The sequence below is a fragment of the Podarcis gaigeae genome (genome assembly GCF_964106915.1).
Source record: "Podarcis gaigeae genome assembly, chromosome: 13".
NCBI lineage: Eukaryota > Metazoa > Chordata > Lepidosauria > Squamata > Lacertidae > Podarcis > Podarcis gaigeae.
This window is the reverse complement of record NC_139689.1, coordinates 37,242,099-37,265,087: the sequence shown is the minus strand read 5'-3', so window position 1 is coordinate 37,265,087 and position 22,989 is coordinate 37,242,099. Positions and strand designations below refer to the sequence as shown.

Genomic DNA, 22,989 nt, shown 5'->3' with positions numbered 1-22,989 from the left:
TTTCCAACTGAAAGAGTGATGAGTATCAAAAGCAGCATGTTCTTACCGTTCAATTCCTAACATAAAAGTGCTTCGCAGTCTCTGGTTTCGTCCTGAAACACCATGCATTTTTAGATGTATATTTGAAAATGCCAAGTGGTGTAGAAACTAGAGATTTCGGCTTTTGGCAGTGTTAAATCTCTTCAAAAAAGAAAAATCTTGCCCTTTCAGACACAGCTTGCCATATTTTGGCTGTGTTGATGTAAGCAGTTTGATTTTAATGCACAGAACATGGGAATTTGATATCCTTTCCCTTTTTACAAATATGGAAGTGAGAGGCTGATACCAGAACCAATATGGGGAAGCTGCAAGAACACAGTCCTCCCAAATCTAGTTTTCAAGATACCACATCTTTTTATTTTGTAGCCGTAAGAATATTTATGGATCTTATGTTTTAGATGTTCACAGATTAGAAATGAAGCTTCGGTTCCAACTATTGCTGTCAGTGCCAGCACACTCCTAAAGTAAGAGGATATCACTAATAAATAAAAATGGGAGGTGGAAACCCAAAGCCTTTGATGTACTGCAAAGATGGGAAATCGGCCAAAGAGACACATTCCATTCTGGGCAACTTCCCAAGGTCTGCATGACCTGTAGTAGGCAGGGCCAGAGGCCAAAACAGTTGGAAGACTAAATGCAAAAGTTACTTTTGTATGGAAGGCCGACTGCTGCATACACACACTTCATTCTCCAGGCAGACAAGCAAGGTAGGTAAAAACATGCAGAATTTGAAACACAGCTGGAACGGTGCTGGTTTCAGTAAAGTTCTGCAGGGCATGTCTAGAGGCCTGAAGGGTCTCGTTCAGCACTCAAAAGCTGAGGTTCCCCACACATGGAAAAACTGAATACAATTCTCAAAATAGGACTGGTTTTGTGGTTTTTCAAGGGTAAGCCATCTTTTGTTTCAGGACAAAAGGGAAGAAGAGAACATGTGAGCTGCACAGATGGCAGAGGAGGATGGAGCTGGATGAGCCGACACTGTAGAAAAGGGGAAGGTCAAATCTATATGGAGGGCTATTAAAAAGAAACAAGAAGCTTGTGCAGAATCCAAGAATCTATTGAATGGGCTTGGTTTTTAATCTCATTGCAAGCCATGGGGCTACACCCATTTCTAGCTTGGTATCCTTTTCATTAAAGACAGGTGAATCTTGCAAGGCAGTTCCGTTCGCCTACTCGTTGCGAACCCTTGCTCTGCACTGGGATACATCATTAAGACGCTAGACTCCAGCATGAACGACATGACAACAAAGGCGTTCTAAAAATAAAAACGCAAAACTGGCGGCTGCTGCTTCATGCCCGCGTTGGTCTCTTGAAACAGGAATATGAATTATGTATTAGCAGTAGTATGGATGCTTGCATCAGGGAATCTCCCACTATGAAAGGGAGCATGGAAAGATCTCTTGCTACAGGTGCATGATGCTTGATGAAACCACTGCAAGCAAAGTCAGGGGTCTGTGTTAATGACAGTCTACAACTTCCAGGCAGAGGACACCTGAGCAGCTGGACAGCACAAAAGCAGGCAGAGCAACCATATTTTTTAAAAAAATACCTTTGTACAGTAAGTTTGTACATACTTGTACACCCCCCTTTCCCAGCAAGCAGTAGGCACGATCAGAGTTCAAGGGCACATTTCAGCCAGGCAAAAACACTCAAGGGGGCGAGGCAAAGTGGGGCATAGATTGAGGAGAGGTGAGTGCTGAGGGTCAGCTACAAAGCCTGGAGGACACATTTGGCCCTTGGATCCCCTTCCCCACATCTACAATATGGTGGGAGGGGGTAGTGAAACCTTTGGCACAGACTGGCATGGCATAGTATGACAAGTTGCTGCTGCAGTTTTCAGTCTAGCTTCTGTGAAGGAAGGGAAACTCAGTTCGCGTGGAATCAAAAGTTTCATGCAGGCGTAGGCTGAGGACCACGAAAAGGTACTGAGAAATTGGGGGTGGGTGAGGAAGGGAGAATATGGGGTGGGGAGAAGCTGAAGAAAGTGTAGGTAAAGTAAAGGTAAAGGGACCCCTGACCATTAGGTCCAGTTGTGACTGACTCTGGGGTTGCCGGGCTCATCTCACTTTATTGGCCGAGAAAGCAGGCATACAGCTTCTGGGTCATGTGGCCAGCATGACTAAGCCGCTTCTGGCGAACCAGAGCAGTGCACGGAAACGCCGTTTACCTTCCCACCAGAGTGGTACCTATTTATCTACTTGCACTTTGATGTGCTTTCGAACTGCTAGGTTGGCAGGAGCAGGGAACGAGCAACAGGAGCTCACTCCGTCGCGGGGATTTGAACCGCCGACCTTCTGATCAGCAAGTCCTAGGCTCTATGGCTTAACCCACAGTGCACCCGTGTCCCTCTCAGCAAACCACCATAAAAGGAAGTGAGAGGAAATTGTTAGGGTATAGCAGTAGGCAGCTGTGACAGTCAAACTGAGTATCAGAATCAGAAACACACCAGAGTCCATAAATCTTGTTGCTCAGGCAAGTTCCCAGAACAAACAGGAAGATCCTTATAGCTCTTCCTGTCTAGGAGAGTCCAATAACCGGGCCACATTGACAGGTCTCTTCCAGAACCTAAGATTATTTGCAGCCAGGAAAGTGCTCCAAACCGCAATTCTGACAGCTCACCACACAGGAAAACTGCACACACAACCAAAAGTTTATAGCTCCAGCTCTGACAGATGTTAGCAAGGTATTGAAGCAAGAAGGTCTATGCCAGGGGTGCCCAAACGTTTTTCAAAGAGGGCCAGATTTGATGAGGTGAACATGTGCAAGGGCTGACCAAGGTTGTTGACCTTTTATTTTAGGACTGAAGTAGCTGATCAAGAGAGAGAGGATTCCTAAAGTAAATAGCTGCTGAATTCTTGAGCCTGGTGCGACATGCCTTTTGTTGCTTCTGCTGTCATTGCGGCATCGTCAACTCTCAGGGCCAAAAAAAGCAAGAAAGGGGAGCTGAATTTCACATGGATTTGAACTAGCCCGCCAATTGTCTGACTGCAGCCTCCATGGCACTTCTGAGCATAGTTGTTCTGCAATTACTCCTAGCAAAAGTAATGCTGGCGTTGGCTCTCGTATGGTGGCCCTAAGGTGGAAATGGAAGACAGCCAGTGTTTAGTCTAGACGCCAGCCGCCTGGAGCCATGGGTCATGCCGCTCTCTTGGATCCAATTCTATTTCGGCGCAGCCACAAATGTATTAAAAGAGTGCCAAGCACTTGAGCATGAGGAGGTGTGCATTCCAAGAAAAGGGCTCAAAAGGAAGGACAGAGCCTTTGAGTCCTAGATCAAGACTTCATGGAAAGCAGCAAAGTGGCAACAAGGGCCTGCGACAGCCCTTAAAAACTAAATAATACAAGGCACGCAAAAGGTTAATAATTGTAGGGTCATTGCAGACGATTCCCTCCACTTTGGCTGGTTCAGTATACATAATGAGAGTAATCACAGCCCCTGTTTGTTCTCTACCTTTAGATTTGTTCTTGGTTGCAATGGAGTGCCTTTAAAGCAGCTTTGGGGAACTAATAATAATTAATAATAATTTATTTATACCTCACCCATCTGGCTGGGTTTCCCCAGCCACTCTGGGCAGCTCCCAATAGAATATTGAAAACACGCCAAGACATCAGACATTAAAAATTCCCTAAACAGGGCTGCCTTCAGATGTCTTCTAAAAGCCAGATAGTTGTTTATTTCCTTGACATCTGGTGGGAGGGTGTTCTACAGGGCGGGTGCCACTACCGAGAAGGCCCTCTGCCTGGTTCCCTGTAACCACACTTCTCGCAGGGAGGGAACCACCAGAAGGCCCTCGGAGCTGGACCTCAGTGTCCGGGCTGAATGATGGAGGTGGAGAAGCTCCTTCAGATATACTGGGCTGAGGCTGTTTAGGGCTTTAAAGGTCAGCACCAACACTTTGAATTGTGCTTGGAAATGTACTGGGAGCCAATGTAGGTCTTTCAGGACCTGTGTTATATGGTCTATGGTCTTGAGCTGGTGGACATCTGCCCTGGAATAATGGAATCACAGAACTGTAGAGTTGGAAGGGACCATGAGGGTCATCTAATCTAATCCACTGCAATGAAGGAATCTTTTCAGGGCTACTGCACATTTAATTAAAACTTCCTTTTGCAGGTTCTGCTCCTTTTATTGCTTCCTGTCCAGGGTGGCTGGGGAATCAGTTATAAACTGCTCCTGAATCTTTCATTATTTTATTTTGTAAGAAGCCTCCCTTATTTTGTTTGTTTAGTAAATAAATATATTTATTTAGCTTGACCTTGACTCAAATATCTAGGGGTTATCCTTCTGGGAAGCTAGCTCTTCAATCCTAAGTTTAATTTGTTTCTCTGTGACAGTAAAATTGCCACTCTTCAACTCACCCAGGGTGAAACCTTGTCTGATTACTAATACAGTTTGTGTTTTTAGCGCAAGACCTGACTGGACCATCTGCTACAAATTTAAATATAGGTGTTAAAGACAGCATTTCCCATTTACTGCAGTGTTAGTTACTTAAAATTTTTATGTATTTTATCTAGAAAATGGTTTTTCTTAACTACAGCATGTGCTTTTACATCATTTGCTGATATGCAAACGTGTTATAGCATAAAACACGGACAACTGCAAAAATGCTCAGTCAATCAATACTGTAAAACAGATCAAAAGCAGCAGGTGCCTTCTTGATCCCACACTACACCTTTAAGGTTGCAAGTACAGATTCTGCCCATAGTGATGCTTGTAGCATTTGAGCGGACCAGCCAATCACGATGGGGGAAGAGTCAAGTCGGAATGTTGAGGAACAAAATGCTTTGAAGTTCTTGTTACTTTTCTGGACTACAGTAGCATCACCAGGCAACTGTAACTATCCGTGACCAAAGGTTGCGTGGGGACAGGACGGAAGAGGAAGCCAAAGCAATTTTATTTTTTCTGATTTTTAAAAAATAAAGTAAAAATAAAATAAATCTCAAAATGTTTTGGGTTTTTATTACAGTCAGCAACCCAGGTTGACCTTTTTCAGCCCCCACAGATAATTTGTGCCAAGTACTTTGATTCTGAAAATCTTTACTGAAAATCCAGACACAAAAGCAAAAAGATTGGGCGGGGGGGGGGGCGGGGGCGGGCAAAGACTGCATCTTAAAAAGCAGAGACATCACCTTGCCAACAAAGGTCTGTATGTTTAAAGCTATGGTTTTCCCAGTAGTGATGTATGGAAGTGAGAGCTGGACCATAAAGAAGGCTGATCGCCGAAGAATTGATGCTTTTGAATTGTGGTGCTGGAGGAGACTCTTGAGAGTCCCATGGACTGCAAGAAGATCAAACCTCTCCATTCTTAAGGAAATCAGCCCTGAGTGCTCACTGGAAGGAAAGATCGTGAAGCTGAGGCTCCAATACTTTGGCCACCTCATGAGAAGAGAAGACTCCCTGGAAAAGACCCTGATGTTGGGAAAGATGGAGGGCACAAGGAGAAGGGGATGACAGAGGACGAGATGGTTGGAGCTATTCTTCAGGCTGTGCAAGTAACTGGACCACCTGAGTCATTTTTCTTAAATATATAAAGCTGCTGTTCTAAAGCAGCTGATTTCTACCTCAGCTGAGAAGGTGTGGAGTCCTACAGAGGCCCTTGCCCTGCATGTAAGGTATCTGTCAGTTAAGGATGCCTGCCTTTGTACTTGCTTAATTGAACAAAGGCATTATTAGCTGGGCACAGTAAGGGGCTGTTAATAATAGACGAGGTGCCATGAGGATGGTTTTACCTGGTTGGCATTGGGACTCAGGTGTTGAGTGACTGAAATGCGATGCTGTCTAATGGTGAACTGTGGCGCCATGAATTATAAAGGAAGGGTAGCAGCCTGCTGACTGCGGGGCCCTTTGTGTGAGGTAAAAGTAGGGTCTCCGTTCTACACAAGGCGATTTATGACTTTGTTAACCTCCAGTTCTACAGCAGGCTTATACTTTCTGAATCTCTCTTTCTTCTGAAGGGAGCCGAAAGACGTTTGTGCCTGTTGCTTAGGGATCGCCAGAGTGGCACCCACTGCAGTGGTACCTCGGGTTACATACGCTTCAGGTTACAGACTCCGCTAACCCAGAAATATTACCTTGGGTTAAAAACTTTGCTTCAGGATGAGATCAGAAATCACACGGCAGCGGCACGGCAGCAATGGGAGGCCCCATTAGCTAAAGTGGTGCTTCAAGTTAAGAACAGTTTCAGGTTAAGAACGGACCTCTGGAACGAATTAAGTACATAACCAGAGGTACCACTGTATTATCTCCTATGGAAACTATGGAGAGACCTGGTCTGAATAGAGATATTGGATTCTTGTCATATGCTAAAGCTGTTTTTGGTCATCTGCATACTATCCCTTGCTTTTTCCTGTAGGACTAATTGCAATCGTTAACAATCGTCAACAGGTTTACCATACCCATTGAGTCAATCACCCATCTCCTACTACCCTCCTGAGAAAAACCCCACCCCACCCTCCCACTATATATATAAGGGTCTGGTGACTTCTGTATCTGAAGAAGTGTGCATGCACATGAAAGCTTATACCCAGGACAAACTTAGTTTGTAGCACCTTAGAGACCAAACTTAGTTGGTCTCTAAGGTGCTACATAGGAGATAATATTCGAAATAAAATTTATTTCGAATATTATCTCCTATGACGCCCATGAAAGCTCTAAGTAAATATGTTTTAATATCCCCCTCGCAAATCCACAATGCACGAGAAACTGTTTGGCCTCTCCCTACACCAGTATGCTCATATTTAATTGGATTGGGCCCTCTCCCTTCTATTCTGAGCAGAGGAAGGGTGCAAGAGCTCTTCTAGGGAAGCAAGTGTGGCGGTGGCAGCTAATGTAGTGCCTGAGGGGAGATGGGGTGGGGGCAATGCCTATACTCTTTCCTTCTCTTTGGGTTGTGGAAGCCATTTTGTATTGTGCCATCTCCCTGTAGCAGCCATTTTGTGACTGGCACTTGCAGCACTTTCTCAAGGTTCCAAATGGGCCCGCTTGGCTCAAAAAAAAGGTTGGTGGCTCCTGTTGCAGCTGATGACCCTTTGGCACAATGATGCTGATGACCCTTTAGCTCCAGGTTTGAGGGGGCTGGCCATGGGCAAAGTTTCTTTTGGTGGCCCCATCCTATTTTGGAGAGCTCTGGCGGACTCACCATGAAAGAGGGCATTGGTGCTATAACACCAGGTGGCTAATGAAAATCCACCATCTTTGTTTTTCACAGTGTCTCCATTGTAGTATTGTCCCAGGGCATTGTGGGAAATTAAAATGGCACCCAATGCTACTTGGAACATGGGGGGGCATATTACAGTGTGGGGCAGGACAGTAAACAGTACAGACCCTCGAAAGTCTTGGATTTATCGAAAGCAACACAATGACCAAGTACAACAATGCGATGTCAATATAAACTCTTTATATAATCTATACAGAACATTGAACAGTATGCAATATATGAAATATGCACTCTTTGAAAAACCAAATAAACAGAAATCTTATAAATCTCTGTAAAATCACAAAATATGCACTCTTGATGGATTCTCTTGAAAACATAGAACAAAATAAACGTAAGTCTTATAAGTCTCTGAAAGTCTTTGTAGACTATGCAAGTCTCTGAAAGAAGCAATGTGTCAGATTCTTATCTGGTGAAAACAAGCCATAAATCTTTGTTATGACATCCAACGCTGCAGAAGTGGTCCGCGAACAGATGTAGTGAAGAGTGACTCCAGATACATGTTTCGTGAAATTCTTCTTCAACACAGCAGAAGGATACAGAAATGCTTCATAAACCCATCTATATGGTGAATGGAATTGTATAACACAATTGCTATGGAGCAGTGGTCATAAAGTTATGTAACCACTGGGTCTCTTTGGCCTCGTCCAACAGGGCTCTGAACTAAACAACTGCTTGTACAATGAACCCATCTCTGGTGTGTTGTAGCAACGAACCATCAGCCCTTTCCAGCCTCATGTAAAGCTCATTATGACTTTAGACAACGTGGGGACTTCATATCATCACCATTCTTCAACTCTCGGAGAATAGAAATAATGGCCGCTCTGTTCTTGCGTTGGCGAGGTTGCGCCAGGAGTGCCGTGTACCGGTGCTGGGCACCACGTTTTGAGAAGGACAGAGATTGACAAGCTGATCTGTGCTCGGAGGAGGGTGACTAAGATGGTGAGGGTATTGGAAACCAGATTGCATGAGGAATGGTTGATACGTTTAGCTTGGAGAAGAGAAGTTTAAGGGGACATAGCTGCCTTCAGACATCTGAAGCGCTGTCATACAGGAGAGATGAAGCAGATTTGTGTTAGCAGTTGTTGTTCCGGACAAGACAGGGCTAGAACCAAAGGATGGAAATGGCAGGGAAGCAGATTTTTGGCTGAGCATCAGGAGAAACGTCCCGCCACCAAGAGCTGTTGGTGGAACAGCTTGCAGAGGGAGGTGATGGGCTCTTCTTCAATGGAGGTGTTTAAGCAGGGGTTAAGCAGCCATCTGGCAGGGATCTGGGCTAGAGGACATCCATGCCCCTGTTATGTACTGAGTTGAATAGGATCCAAAATGCAGCAGTCTGATTGGTCCTAGAAAAATAGGATTCAGAATGCAGCAGTCTGATTGGTCCTAGAACAATGCAGCAGTATGATTGGTCTGCAGGAGCCACCCAATCCAGCTCTAGATGGAAGTGAATCCACAACCTGATTGGCCTACGGGAGAACCCTGGAATTAGCCAATCACGTGCAGCCCATTGTGTAAATAATGTATATAAAGCAGATACTTTGAGGGGACTTTCATTCCTCCTCACCACTATGAGCTGAATAAAGAGCATGAAATCCACTCTCGACTCCGAGTATATTTCAGCACCTTTCCTACTCTATGGAAACATCCACATCATACCTTTAAAACACATTGCTTCCCTGAAAGATTTCTGGGAACTATAGTTTGCCCTTTACAGAGCTGCCATTCCCAAACTACAATTCCCAGAGTTGTGTGTGTGTGTGCGCTTTAAATGTATGGTCCTTATGCAGCCTAAACTGAAGGATGGCTTAATGAAAGCCAGGCTTTCACTCCTTTTCTGTGTTTTCAGTGGCCACCTGTCTTGGGCTCTCTCTCCCAGGTGTGATAACGAAAGATGAGGAAGAGGTTTCTCTGAAGCCAGCTCACTGGCTCGCTAGGGTGGCAGCAGGCCAGCCAGCAGCTGTAATCCCAAACTGAGATTAGAAACCCGGCTGCGTTTATTTGACACTGGAAAGCAATCCAGTCTGTCTGCTTTGCTTTTCGGCTGGGGAGAGTTGTCTTTGCTGCAGGAATGCTGGAGGAGAAGAAGCCCAGGTGTTCCCATCAGGGCAATGGGTGAAGCAAAGAGAGGCCTTTTTGGTGTTCCAGGTATGTTTGGAAGCTGAAATGGGGACGGGGTAGTCATGAATGTCCTTTGGTGCAAACAAAGCGAGAAGGAAGATTTGGGTGAGTTGCAGAGTCTGCTTAGGTCCATTGGAGCGGTAGATACCCCAAGCAAATAACTGTGCAGTGAATTTTAACAAATGATCTGGGAGAGGTTTGTGGCAGAAAACCACTGGTGCAAGGCCGTGCCACATTGGAACCACATTGGTCCTTTTTCTTCAAAATTAAATTGGTCAATTTAAGCAGGCTTTTAAAAAAATGCCTTCTATCACAATGTGTTGTTTCGCCCTTGGAGACTTGTTTCAGACAGAGACCCTCCAAGTGTCCCTATTTTCCAGGGACAGTCGTGGTTTTATAGAAGTCGCTCCGGTTTGTGATTTGATCCCAGAATGTCCCACTTTTCCTTAGGACGTCCCTAGTTTCATCAGAGAAATGTTGGAGGGAGTTATGTGATCTCCAAGCCAAGGAGATGGATCTAACTGTACAGCCTTTAGAAGACCTCTGAAGACAGCCCTGTATGGGGAAGTTTTTTAAAATGTTTCATGTTTTATTAGGTTTTAGTATATATTGGAAGCTGCCCAGAGTGGCTGGACAACCCAGTCAGGTGGGTAGGATAATAATAATAATAATAATAATAATAATAATAATAATAATAATAATTATTATTATTATTATTATTATTATTTAGGGTGTCCCTATTTTCATTGGAGAAATATTGGAGGGTATGTAGACATGGCTGCTTGCATTCATTCTCTTGCTGCTCTGAACCGGGGCAACCAAATTTACAGGAGAAGACGTAATAGAGAAATCATGCTCTCTTTGTGTGTGTCATAAGAACACAGTGAATCACTTGCTCTGTGTAAAATGTTCCTCATCTACGCTCTCACATCCTTTAAGTCTGTGGCTTTCTAATTAATATCTGCGCTCTAATTGCAAGGCTCTCTTTATTCTTGGGAGTGGGGCGCAGGCCTAATTGAAGTCGTCATCTTTGATCCAAACTCCCTGGTCCCTAAACAGGCGCTGTCTGTTGTTTAATGAACATGACTACCGTCATTTCCTTAATTATTATTGGCAAGAGGGAACTGCAATAAAACGCTGCAGCGTCGAGTTACCCTGTTCAGTGTTCTAGCCAGTCAGTTTCCTTTCCAGGACACCCCAACCCATCCTCTTTTACCTATGTTCTTCTATCTCTCACCCCACTCAGACAGCATTTTGCGGACACTGAGAATATCTGGTCCACCTTGGGCTGTTTTTTGGGTGCCCCCTTCCATCACCACAGTTTCTGCATCCCTTATGTATAGATACATTTATTCTGCTTTAGTGAAGCCTCTGGTCAAATAGGTTCTGCAGGTTTTTAAATCCTGTCCCCCCTGAAAAAACCCTTGCGATAAGTGGTCACACTTCAAGGAATGATCTCTCTTCCAAAATCTTGTTCTCTCCAGGCTTTTGGGGGATCTTTAGCCTTGAATCAAGCCTGTGAGGCAGGTTTTGCTGAGACGTACCATGGCGCTGTGGGTTAAACCACCGAGTCTAGGACTTGCCGATCAGAAGGTCGGCGGTTCGAATCCCCCCGACGGGGTGAGCTCCCGTTGCTCGGTCCCTGCTCCTGCCAACCTAGCAGTTTGAAAGCATGTCAAAGTGCAAGTAGATAAATAGGTACCACTCCAGCGGGAAGGTAAATGGCATTTCCGTGTGCTGCTCTGGTTCGCCAGAAGTGGCTTAGTCATGCTGGCCACATGACCTGGAAGCTGTACGCCGGCTCCCTCGGCCAATAAAGTGAAATGAACGCCACAACCCCAGAGTCGGTCACAACTGGACCTAATGGTCAGGGGTCCCTTTACCTTTTTACCTCCTATGTACAGCTGAAAGGTTCTTCCTCAAAAAGGTGCTTTGGTACAGGTGATTTAGGAGTAGTGAAACCGCCAGGAAGAAGGCATTTTCTTAACTTTATTTTTCTCATTCTCTTCCACTTTTCTGTTGCATATTTCTCCCTTCCCCATGGAGATACAAAATGAAGTATATGCGAGCAGTGCTTTTTTCTAAAAAAAATGTTTAGGGGTACTCTCATTTTCCTACACATATTGAAATACTGCACCTCAAAGAGGCCAAACTTAGATTCACAAATGTTTAGGGGTATGCATCCCCCCCCCCGAGAAAAAGCACTGTATGTGAGTAAATGTGTTTGGAGCTCTGTAAGAAGAAAAATAAGGGAGAAGGACATATGCACTTTGGAGCAGAGAATTGGGCTCGGCAGGGGGGATTAAGAATCCCCTTCTCTACTATATTAATACAAAAGCAGTGTTAATATTTATAGATGTGGAGAAGGCCTTTGACAATATTTCATGGAAGTTCATGAAGAAAAACCTGGAAGGGATGGGAGTGGGACTGGGAATTGAAAATGGGATAGATGCAATCTACTCAGAACAAAAGGCTAAATTGATAGTTAACAATGTGGTGACGGAAGAGTTTAAAATTGAAAAAGGAACACGACAAGGTTGCCCTATATCTCCTTTGTTATTCATTTCGGTCCTGGAGGTGCTCTTGAATATGATTAGAGGGGACCGGTTGGTTGAAGGAATTCAGGTCGGAGCGAAACAGTATAAACTTAAAGTTTTGCAGACGACCTGGTTTTGACCTTACAGGAGCCAGAATCTAGTACGAAAAGGGTATTACAATTGATTCATGAGTTTGGTCGGGTGGCGGGATTTATACTAAACAAGCAAAAAACTAAGGTATTGGGGAAAAAATTGACATCTTCAGAATCAGAAAGGTTTCAGAAAGAGACAGAGTTAAATGTGGTTAAAAAAGTAAGATACCTAGGGGTAAACATAACAGCCAAGAATCTGATCTTAATTAAGGATAACTATGAAAAGTGTTGGTCAGAAATTAAAAGGGATCTAGAAGGTTGGTCAAGATTGAAACTTTCCTTGTTGGGCCGAATTGCTGCTATAAAGATGAATGTATTGCCAAAAATGCTGTTTCTGTTCCAGACTTTACAGATTGTGGATAAAGTGGAGTGTTTTGGGAGGTGGCAAAGAGATATCTCCAAATTTGTCTGGCAGGGCAAAAAGCCCAGATATTAAGATATTAACTGATGCTAAAGAAAGAGGGGGCTTTGCCCTGCCAGACTTAAGGTTGTATTATGAATCAGCAGCTTTTTGCTGGTTGAAAGATTGGCTGCTTCTTGAAAACACTGATGTTTTAGATCTGGAAGGTTTTAACAATGCTTATGGATGGCATGCATATTTGTGGTACGACAAGGTTAAAAGTCATAAGGCTTTCAAGAACCATATTGTCAGGAAAGCAGTGTTTAATGTCTGGACAAAATATAAAGACTTATTGGAAAATAAGACCCCAAGGTGGTTATCACCAATGGAAGCTAAGGCCTGGAAAAGACTCAATATGGAGGCCAAATGGCCGAAATATTGGGAAATATTAGAAAAAGATGGAGATAATTGGAGGCTGCAGAGTTTGGAGTGCGAGATTGGCTACATTATGCTCAGATTAAAGAGGTTTTTAATTTGGATAAAAAGATAGGATTCCAGGTGGAAAAATCGAAGTTGGAAACAGAATTGTTAGAACCTAAGACTAAGGTACTCTCAAGAATGTACAACTTGCTGTTAAAATGGAATACATAAGATGAAACGGTTAAATCAGCTATGATAAAATGGGCACAGGACATTGGGTATAATATCATGTTTGCTGACTGGGAAAGGTTATGGACCACCGGTATGAAGTTCACGGCATGTAATGCCTTGAAAGAAAATATTATGAAAATGATATATAGGTGGTACATGACTCCAGTCAAGCTTGCAAAAATATATCATCTGTCTGACAATAAATGTTGGAAATGTAAAGAAACTGAAGGAACTTTCTTTCACCACTGGTGGACTTGCCCTAGAGTTAAGGCTTTCTGGGAAATGATATATAATGAGTTGAAAAAGGTATTTAAGTATACCTTCCCTAAGAAACCAGAGGCCTTCCTTTTAGGCATTGTTGGCCAGAGGGTGTTAAAGAAGGACCGAACATTCTTTATGTATGCAACAACAGCAGCAAGGATACTTGTCGCCAAACATTGGAAAACCCAAGACTTGCCCACACTGGAAGAATGGCAGATGCAACTGATAGACTATAGGGAACTGGCGGAAATGACTGGCAGAATCCGAGACCTGGGAGAGGAAACAGTGGAAGAGGACTGGAAGAAATTTAAGGACTATTTACAAAAACATTGCAAATTGTATGAGTGTTAAGAAAGATGCAAGATTGTAAATAACATGGCACCACCAAGCTAGTTGAAAAGAATATGAAGACAAGTGAAATTTAAGAAAAGATAAATTTTGGATAAATATTATGTCTAAATTAAGTATGTAAGTTTTGGATAAAAGTATCTAAAGTTAGGGACACAATATTGGAAAATTATAAAATAAGAATTGAAATAAGGTGATAAATTGCTGGTTAAAGTTTTATAAACCAGGAACGCAGGAATGAGAGATGTGAGGAAGTCCAAAAAGCGAAGAAAATATGGTTATTATCTAATTGATTTGGTTGTGGTATGCTTTTTGTATAAGGTGTAAGTGCTTTTTCTTTTTTTCTTTTTTGTTGTTCTTTTGTTTGTTTTTTCTTTATTGTATTAATAAAATCTTTAATAAATATTTTTTTTTTTTAAAAAGAATCCCCTTCTCTACTCCAAATGGAATCTCCCCACCCGCAGCACAAAAAGCCTGCATTTTCCTAATACAGTGGTACCTCGGGTTAAGTACTTAATTCGGTCCGGAGGTCTGTTTTTAACCTGAAACTGTTCTTAACCTGATGCACCACTTTAGCTAATGGGGCCTCCTGCTGCTGCCACGCTGCGGGAGCATGATTTCTGTTCTCATCCTGAAGCAAAGTTCTTAACCTGAGGTACTATTTCTGGGTTAGCGGAGTCTGTAACCTGAAGCGTATGTAACCTGAAGCGCATATAACCCAAGGTACCACTGTAATATATATATATATTTTTGTAAAATGTGGTCATGGTTTGTTCCTTGCAACCAGTGCTATTTTTCTAGAAAACTCACCATGAAAAATAATTGCAATGGTGCCCACCTGAGAGGTGCCGGAACTGAGTTCTGGCATGTTCTGGTTGGGGGTGAGAGAAGCCTTGCTTGCAGTATCTAATCAGGGCCTGAGATGCAGGGGGTTTCATAATTAAAAGGTAAAGGGACCGCTGACCGTTAAGTCCAGTCGCGAACGACTCTGGGGTTGCGGTGCTCATCTCATTTTACTGGCCAAGGGAGCTGGCATTTGTCCGCAGACAGCTTCACTAAGCCGCTTCTGGCGAACCAGAGCAGCACACGGAAACACCATTTACCTTCCCGCCGGATCGGTACCTATTTATCTACTTGCATCTTGACATGCTTTTGAACTGCTAGGTTGGCAGGAGCAGGGATTGAGCAACGGGAGCTCACCCCGTCGCGGGGATTCGAACTGCCAACCTTCTGATCGACAAGCCCAAGAGGCTCTGTGGTTTAGACCACAGCGCCACCCGCGTCCCTTGTTTCATAATTAATCTGAGATGAAAGGGTAGGCATGAACCAGATGCAAAGATGAAGAGGTCTCCTGCACCCTTAATTAATAGCCCAGCAGAATTTCAGCAGACACATGGCAAGCAATAAGTGCTGAAATCCTCTCTACTATTAAAGGTGCACAAGCCCCATAAACACGAACCACGTATTTCCATGTTCAAGCCAACATGCTTGTCAGCTACATCATATTGACTCTCAATTTAAGATCCGTGGACATGATCCACCTGCAGTTAAAACTTTCAAATCCCATGAATTGAAATGAGCCTACAAGCCTACATGCATTCCTGCTCAGGAGAAAGTCTCATAGTTTTCAGTGGAGCCTGCTCCCAGGTAATTGCGTCTAGGATCACAGCCTTAAATTCCTGCTTAAGTCTGCAATCCTGTGCCAAGGAAGCAATGCCCATTGAAATCAATTGACTTTGCTTGCTGTGTGCCCCTTGCTCCGTTATGTCCTATCTGTGCATTTTATTTTGACCACATGGAGTCACTCTCCCTAAGCCTGTAGGAGTGGGTGGGATAGGAACCCAAAGAACTACTGTACATAGTTCATCTCCGGCTGCAAAGCTGGGAGACCAATTTTTAGAATTAAAACTGTTAAATGACCTAAATATAGATGAAACAAACAAGTGGCTTTAGCTGCCTCTGTGACTTGGATTTGTTTAGTTGCTTGTTTGTTAGTTTTGAATTAATCCCAACGACCAGCTGTTGCACTAATATGGTTGCATATGAACAGAACTGAGTACTTCTTGGCATAAAACGAAGAGAGACAAAGTGGTTTATACCACTTTCTCTACTTTGTGATGCAGAGTTTATAGAATAGCTTTGAGGGAAGGAAGAGGTATGGTTTGTTTCTTGCTTGCTTCGTACCTGGTTATCCTATGAACCATGTTTTTTTTTCTTTTGGCTAACGCATATTCTTAAGCTATTTTTAATACAATGGCAATGTATGTCTCTCTCTCTCTATTTTAAAAAAGGACAGATTTGTACATGTTGATTTCTAGATGAACACTTAAAAGTAAAATAATAAAAAACTAAATAAAACCGTAATATTTTTTAAAATCCTGTAAATAAATAATAATTTGTAAAAAAAATGGGGGGGGGGGAATTATTTTTCGAAATGAAATGAAACCTACAGTAAGGTGGAAAAATAATGTTTATTTTGGTATATTTATATTTGAAAAAAATTCTCCTTCTTTTTCCAATTGCAAAGTCAGATCCTCAAAACCAATCTTACGTAACACATGTGCATCTATAGTCAGTAGAGATAAGGCACCCAGCCTCCCTTTGTTGCATAGTTGTATTGCTGGGATTTTTAAAATATACTTTAACTGAGAAAATGAATGCTCGGCTGAGCTATTTGTGACCATTAATGTTAAAAACCAGACAATGGAAGATTTCTGTGGTACCCCCCCCTTCCTTTGATGCCCTAAGCCATGGGTAGGCAAACTAAGGCCCGGGGGCCGGATCCAGCCCAATCACCTTCTAAATCCTGCCCTCAGACGGTCCGGGAACCAGTGTGTTTTTACATGAGCAGAATGTGTCCTTTTATTTAAAATGCATCTCTGGGTTATTTGTGGGGCATAGGAATTTGTTCATCCCCCCCCTCAAAATATAATCTGGCTCCCTCACAAGGTCTGAGGGACAATGGCCCACTGCTGGAAAAGTTTGCTGACACCAGCCCTAAGCACAGTGGCGTAGCGTGGGTTGTCAGCACCCGGGGCAAGGCAAGTAATTTGCACCCCCTAACCCATGGACTTGCGCCCCCTAACCCGTGGATTTGCGTCCCCTAACCCTAACCCCCAGATGTTGCGCCTGGTGCGGCCGGCCTCCCCTGCACCCCCCAGGCTACGCCACTGCCTAAGCACATGCTTATTTTTCTTAATGGTCAACCCAGCCTTGCATACTGGAGAAAAAGCATACAGAGCCCATTACTATTATTTGGAACCCACAAACAGCTTTTCTTTCAAAATAAAGGAAGGCTAGCTTAAGTACACTTTTTTTTTAAAAAGGGGTTTCTGAGTGTGAGTGATTCACAGAGGCTCTGTTCTCCTGGTCCCCTGTCACCACTCACCACCTTCAGCAATGGAAAATGGGCTGCCTCAAAACCACCCACCTGTTTTGTGCATCATCATGGCCCTTTCAGATGTGTGGCTGAATGAGGCACTTTGTGCTTTTGGTGAACAATTAGAACACCTTGTACTCCTCAAAGGGGGAAAGGAAGAAGCTGAGCGAGGGTCTGAATCAACTCAGGGGGAACCTAGCAATTGCCGTAAAAGGGGGAGAAATACAGAGTTTATGAGATACTTGCCCCAATGGCCCGCAAAACCATGAATTTCTTCAAGTGGAACCGTTTGATTGGGTTTGAACATAAGAATCGCCCTGTAAGATTAGGTCAAATTAGACCTCCTACTCATAGAATCATAGAATTGGAAGCAGACCCTCCAAGTGTCCCTATTTTCCAGGGGCAGTCCTGGATTTACAGAAGCCGTCCCGGTTTCTGATTTAATCCCGGAACGTCCCACTTTTCCTTAGGATGCCCCTGTTTTCATCGGAGAAATGTTGGCAGGTATTGAGTTACACGACCTCCGAGCCAAAGAGAAACACAACTGTCTTTAGAAGACATATGAAGGCAGCCCTTTATGGCGAAGTTTTAAAATGTTCAAACGTTTTATTGTTTTTATATATGTTGGCAGCTGCCCAGAGTGGCTGGGGCAACCCACTCAAATGGGCGGGGTTTAAATAATAACATTATTGTTATTCTTATTTTTCTTATTCTTCTAATTATTCTGGAATAGGATGTCCCTATTTTCATTGGGGAAAGATTGGAGGGTATGTAATTTCAATTGCACAATATTGACCTCAGTGGTGCCTTGTATGCATCTCTTGGGTCCCTCATTGTCCCTACTCAGCCACCCTCCTCTTGGGGATTAACAACATCCCAGATGTGTGAACAAGCTGGGGTTTGAAGGTTTAAATTTGCAGCTGATCAGCTTTGGTCTCTGCCAGCCGTAATCCCTGCATATGTGCACATTCTGGAGCAGCTGGTGAAAAATCTGCACGAAGGTCAGCCTCGTTCTCCTTCTCCAGCCTCCATCTTGATATGCATAGGCTGAACTCAGCCCCTTTCTGTGACAGTCTGTCCTCGGCTCTAGGACCGAGGGAGCCATTGGCAACATGTCCTCAGATGGGTCCCTTCCTTTGGAGCTGATGGGTCCAGTGGGCTTTCCTAGCAGTGGTGGGCAGCAGCAGAAGTACCCCGATACGTATTCGGTAGTGAACCAGCGCTTAAATTTCCCACAATGCCTTGGTACCATGTTACATGAGGAGAGCATTTTGGGAAACCAAAATGGTGCCTCATTTCCTCGGTGTTGATTGGTGGGCACAGCAGTGGGGCTGGGGCTTTGGCGGTTGCCTCAGCATGCCTTGTGAGGACCTCACAGGCTATAGGGGACATGATCCCCCACTAAGGCCTACACACTTTGTCAGGGGACCCTCAGCCAACCCTTGACCTGCCGTTTCTCCTCCTCCTCATTGTTGTTGTTATTATTATTAAATTTTATTTATACCCCACCCTCCCCAACCAAGACCGGGCTCAGGGCGGCTAACACCGGTATAAAAACAATTGATTGAAATACAACTTAAAAACAAGATTAAAATACAACATTAAAATGCAGCCTCATTTCAGTAGGAACTCAAATCAAAAACCTTTTCAGGGATGAAAATGTCAAGTTGCGTTGCTGCTTGCTATTGTTATAAGAAAAACTGCTCCCTTTCCCTTATGGGGTATTCCAGAGCTCGTATAGAGTCCTTAAGTGGGTTCCCTCTTGGTAGGAGAAAACGGAGGCCCACCAGAGTATATTGAGAAGCAAAGCGGCTAGTAAGCCTGATCTTTATTCAAGGAACTCTTGCAACAGGGTCCCCACTCACCACACGCAGGAGGGAGGAGGAACCCAGTACAATGGTGCGCAAGCCCTTATATAGACTTTTGAAATTGCCCACCCTGTAGCCCAAGACCAACCCCCCAAATATCATACATACATCACAGAAGGAGGCAGAAATCCTGTCTGCCAGGATACTTGATAATGGTCACTGATGGCATTACCTGGGCAGCCTGGCCATTCTTTTGTGATGGTTAATGCTTTAGTTCCTGAGTCCAGGGCACAGGCTCACCCTTTTCATACACAAATACGCCCTTTATGGCAGGATTTGCAAGCAAAAAGACAATGGGAAGGCTTTCCCCATTTGCCTCCCTTACTGCAGAGGAATATTTCAGAGTCAAAATGGCTTCAGGATTGCTGTCCCATACTATTTCAGACACATGGCTCATATATTTACATACATGTGCATTTATGAATCTTTATTCTATATCTGAGACCTTAAAATTCTTATAACACTTTCTTGCCTTCTCTAAGTGAGTGGCAGTGCTGGGAGGGAGGAGGAGTTTGTTAAAGGGGGCTGGCCGTTCTTGATTACATGGGTAAAACAATATAGGCTGGCATTTTGATGCCAATGGCGTCATGTGGGTGCCATTGGAGGGGGAGCACCCCTCCCAGAATAAAAAAGCACCCTCTGCTGCTTCCTGTGGTGCATTACAGTTCATTTACAACTTTAAAGGGCGCGGAAGTACACTGTGAGGGCATCTTAACTGTTAGCAGGTAAAGCTATTGCTTGGTATATGGAGTGCTCTGATTTCAAGGTCTGGCAACCAAAGGAGGGTAAAACAGAGAAAATGGTTAGGGGGCTGTCTACCTAGACCCCTAAAGCAGGGGTCAGCAAACTTTTTCAGCAGGGGGCCGGTCCCCTGTCCCTCAGACCTTGTGGGGGGCCGGACTATATTTTTTTGGGAAAAATATGAACATATTCCTATGCCCTACAAATAACCCAGAGATGCATTTTAAATAAAAAGGCACATTCCACTCATGTAAAAACACGCTGATTCCTGGACCGTCCGCGGGCTGGATTTAGAAGGAGATAGGGCCAGATCCGGCCCCCGGGCCTTAGTTTGCCTACCCATGCCCTAACGTGATTACAGACTAAAGCCTTCCCCTGTCGATATTCCAGTCATTGCTCCCTTTTCCCTCTCTTTCATTTAGTGCCTCTCTCTGGAAGATAGAACTGAAAAAGCCTGTTCTGGTCCCCTGCCGCCCTGTTCGGCTTTCAAGGTTCCAAGCCGCTGAAGCTGGAAATAGAGAGAAAGAGACCAACGAGATAAGGTATGATTGACACATCTTGCAGAAAGTGCTGCTGCTCCAGTTACAGGCCTCTCTGATCCGTTTCTTCCTCTCTGGTTTGCTCAAGTTGCCTGTTGTCCTCCAAGGCGAAAGTCCAAGGAAGCTCTTAGCTAATCACTCGACAAAGAGCTCTTTGTTATGGATTCCTCTGAAGAAATATGACTCTCTGGATCGAATGAGGAGCGCTTGGTGCTGCGATCTCCATTCCTTACCAGTTCAGCTGAGGGCTTTGCAAGCGCACAGCAAAAGCCGGACCTCCACCAGGTCTTCTGGAGATGTCTCCCTTCTCCGTAGCCATCCTCTTGTCGTGCGCCCTGGTGGCCCAGGCCTCCCAGGCTTGCCCCCACCCGTGCACCTGCTACGAGTCCTCCAGTTTCGTGGACTGCCACAGCCGCCACTTGGCCCAAGTCCCCCCAGGCGTCCCTCACGACACATGGATGCTGGACTTGAGGCACAACAACTTGAGTGGGCTAGAGGGAGGCGGCTTTGATGCCTTGTGGTCCTTGAGAATTCTCCTCTTGTCCCACAATCCCATTGTGAGGATATGGCCCAATGCTTTCAGGACCCTGGGCTTTCTGGAGAAGATGGACCTCAGCCACAACCTCCTGGTCCACCTGCCGCACTACTTCTCGGATGACTTGACTTCTCTGAAGGAACTCAAGGTGTCCTACAACCACCTGGGAGCCTTGCGGTTCAACAGCTTGCAGTACCTGGAGAACTTGGAGAAGCTGGACCTGAGCCACAACCGGGTGACTTCGATCGAGAGAGGAACTTTCCGGGGCCTCTCTGGGCTCAGACACCTCTACCTTCAGTCTAACAGGCTTACGGTGCTCTACAACGGCTTCTCCTTCATGCTCCAGAACCTTGAGGTCCTCCTCCTGAGCAACAACAACATCAGCGCCATTGAGCTGGAGGCTTTCATCTCCTTGCACAACATGAAGCTTCTGTCCCTGACGGGCAACCAGCTCATCCACCTCAAATTCAAGACGTTCCTGAACATCCAGACCATCAGCACCCACATCCAATTTGCAGGCAACCCGTGGATTTGCGACTGCGACCTCCAGCGTGTTTTCGGCAAGATCATGAGTGTCCGGCACCTCCATGTGGATGACTACGAGAACATCACCTGCGCCAGCCCCTGGCAGCTGGCGGGGTCACCTCTCACGTCTGTGGACAGCCAGCTGTGCGTGGCAGAGACCGCCACTGTCCTGGTTATCACTGTCACCGTCTTGGTGACGGTGATCGCTGCCATTGTCATGGCAGAGAGGAACAGGAAGAAGAACCAGGGCAAGAACTGGAATGAACCCGAAGGTCCCTTTGACTCAGAGAAATGAGATGGGGTTGTGGGGGAGGGAGGGACCACTAAGTAATAGAAGTTGGCCTTCTGGTGTTCTTCAAGCTCTGTCTTACTCTCACCCATAACTCTGGGCCCTCCTATTTGCTATGAGGTTGGAGTGCTAGCCTGCTTCTCCCATTCCCACCCCCACCCCTCGTTCCTTGCAGTCGTAGCTCTGCCCTATCTCAAGTCCTGTAAACAAATGTCAGGATGAGGCTGGCCTTGTGTGGAATCACTGCCCCATGACACTCACTTCTTCTCCTTGAGAAGGGGACTCTAGGAAATGCGTACCTCAGATGAACCTTCTCGTCTGGCCTCCCTCTGGAGTTGAGGGCCAACATTTCTGTGTCCAGGGCAGCTGTCTACCAGCTCCATCTGATGCACAGACTGAGACCCTACCTGCCCGCAGACTGTCTCTCCAGAGTGGTGCATGCTCTGGTTATCTCCCACTTGACTACTGCAATGCGCTCTACGTCGGGCTACCTTTGAAGGTGACCCGGAAACTACAACAAATCCAGAATGCGGCAGCTAGACTGGTGAGTGGCCGCCGAGACCACATAACACTGGTCCTGAAAGACCTACATTGTCTCCCAGTATGTTTCCGAGCACAATTCAAGGTGTTGGTGCTGACCTTTAAAGCCCAAAATGGCCTCAGCCCAGTATACCTGAAGGAGCGTCTCCACCCCCATCGTTCAGCCCAGACACTGAGGTCCAGCTCTGAGGGCCTTCTGGCGGTTCCCTCCCTGCGAGAAGTGAGGTTACAGGGAACCAGGCAGAGGGCCTTCTCAGTGATGGAGCCCGCTCTGTGGAATGCCCTCCCATCAGATTTCAAGGAAATAAACAACTATCTGATTTTTAGAAGCCATCTGAAGGCAGCCCTGTTTAGGGGAGTTTTCAATGTTTGATGTTTTATCGTGTTTTTAATATTATTTTGGGAACCGCCCAGAGTGACTGGGGAAACCCAGCCAGATGGGCGGGGTATAAATTAATAATAATAATAATAATAATAATAATAATAATAATAATAATAATACAGTCATACCTCGGGTTACAGATGTGTCAGGTTGCGTTTTTTCAGGTTACGGATCACCGAAACCCGAAAGTACCGGAATGGGTTACTTCTGGGTTTTGGCAGTCGTGCATGCGCAGAAACGCTAACCTGCGCTTTGCACATGCACAGAAGCACCGAATCGCAACCCGCGTGTGCGCAGACGCACAGACCCATGTTGCGAATGCCGCGGGTTGCAAATGTGCATCCCGCACGGATCACGTTCACAACCCAAGCGTCCACTGTAATATTCAAGCGCTAGAATCATGTCCACATTGGTGTGTCTCCGTGTGTCCCACAATGGTGGTGAAATGTAGATGTGGATTTTGCTTCAGCGTCACCTTTGGGGATGATTAGGCGGTGTGGACTGCACAATGCATTCTGGCTCCTGATG

At 45.0% G+C, this 22,989-nt stretch overlaps 1 protein-coding gene across 1 annotated transcript; it reads left to right on the top strand.

Moving 5' to 3' along the window:
* Window positions 1–18,736: 18,736 nt before the first annotated feature.
* On the top strand, window positions 18,737–22,336 carry LOC310830136 (uncharacterized protein). Its single transcript, XM_083709781.1, has 2 exons — window positions 18,737–20,193; window positions 20,279–22,336. Exon 2 carries the CDS (start codon window positions 20,487–20,489, stop codon window positions 21,543–21,545), a length of 1,059 nt encoding a protein of 352 aa, XP_083565907.1. The 5' UTR covers window positions 18,737–20,193; window positions 20,279–20,486; the 3' UTR covers window positions 21,546–22,336.
* Window positions 22,337–22,989: the final 653 nt, after the last annotated feature.

Coding starts and splice junctions, on each gene's coding strand:
- LOC310830136 (XM_083709781.1), top strand. CDS start 20,487: ATGTCTCCCTTCTCCGTAGCCATCCTCTTGTCGTGCGCCCTGGTGGCC.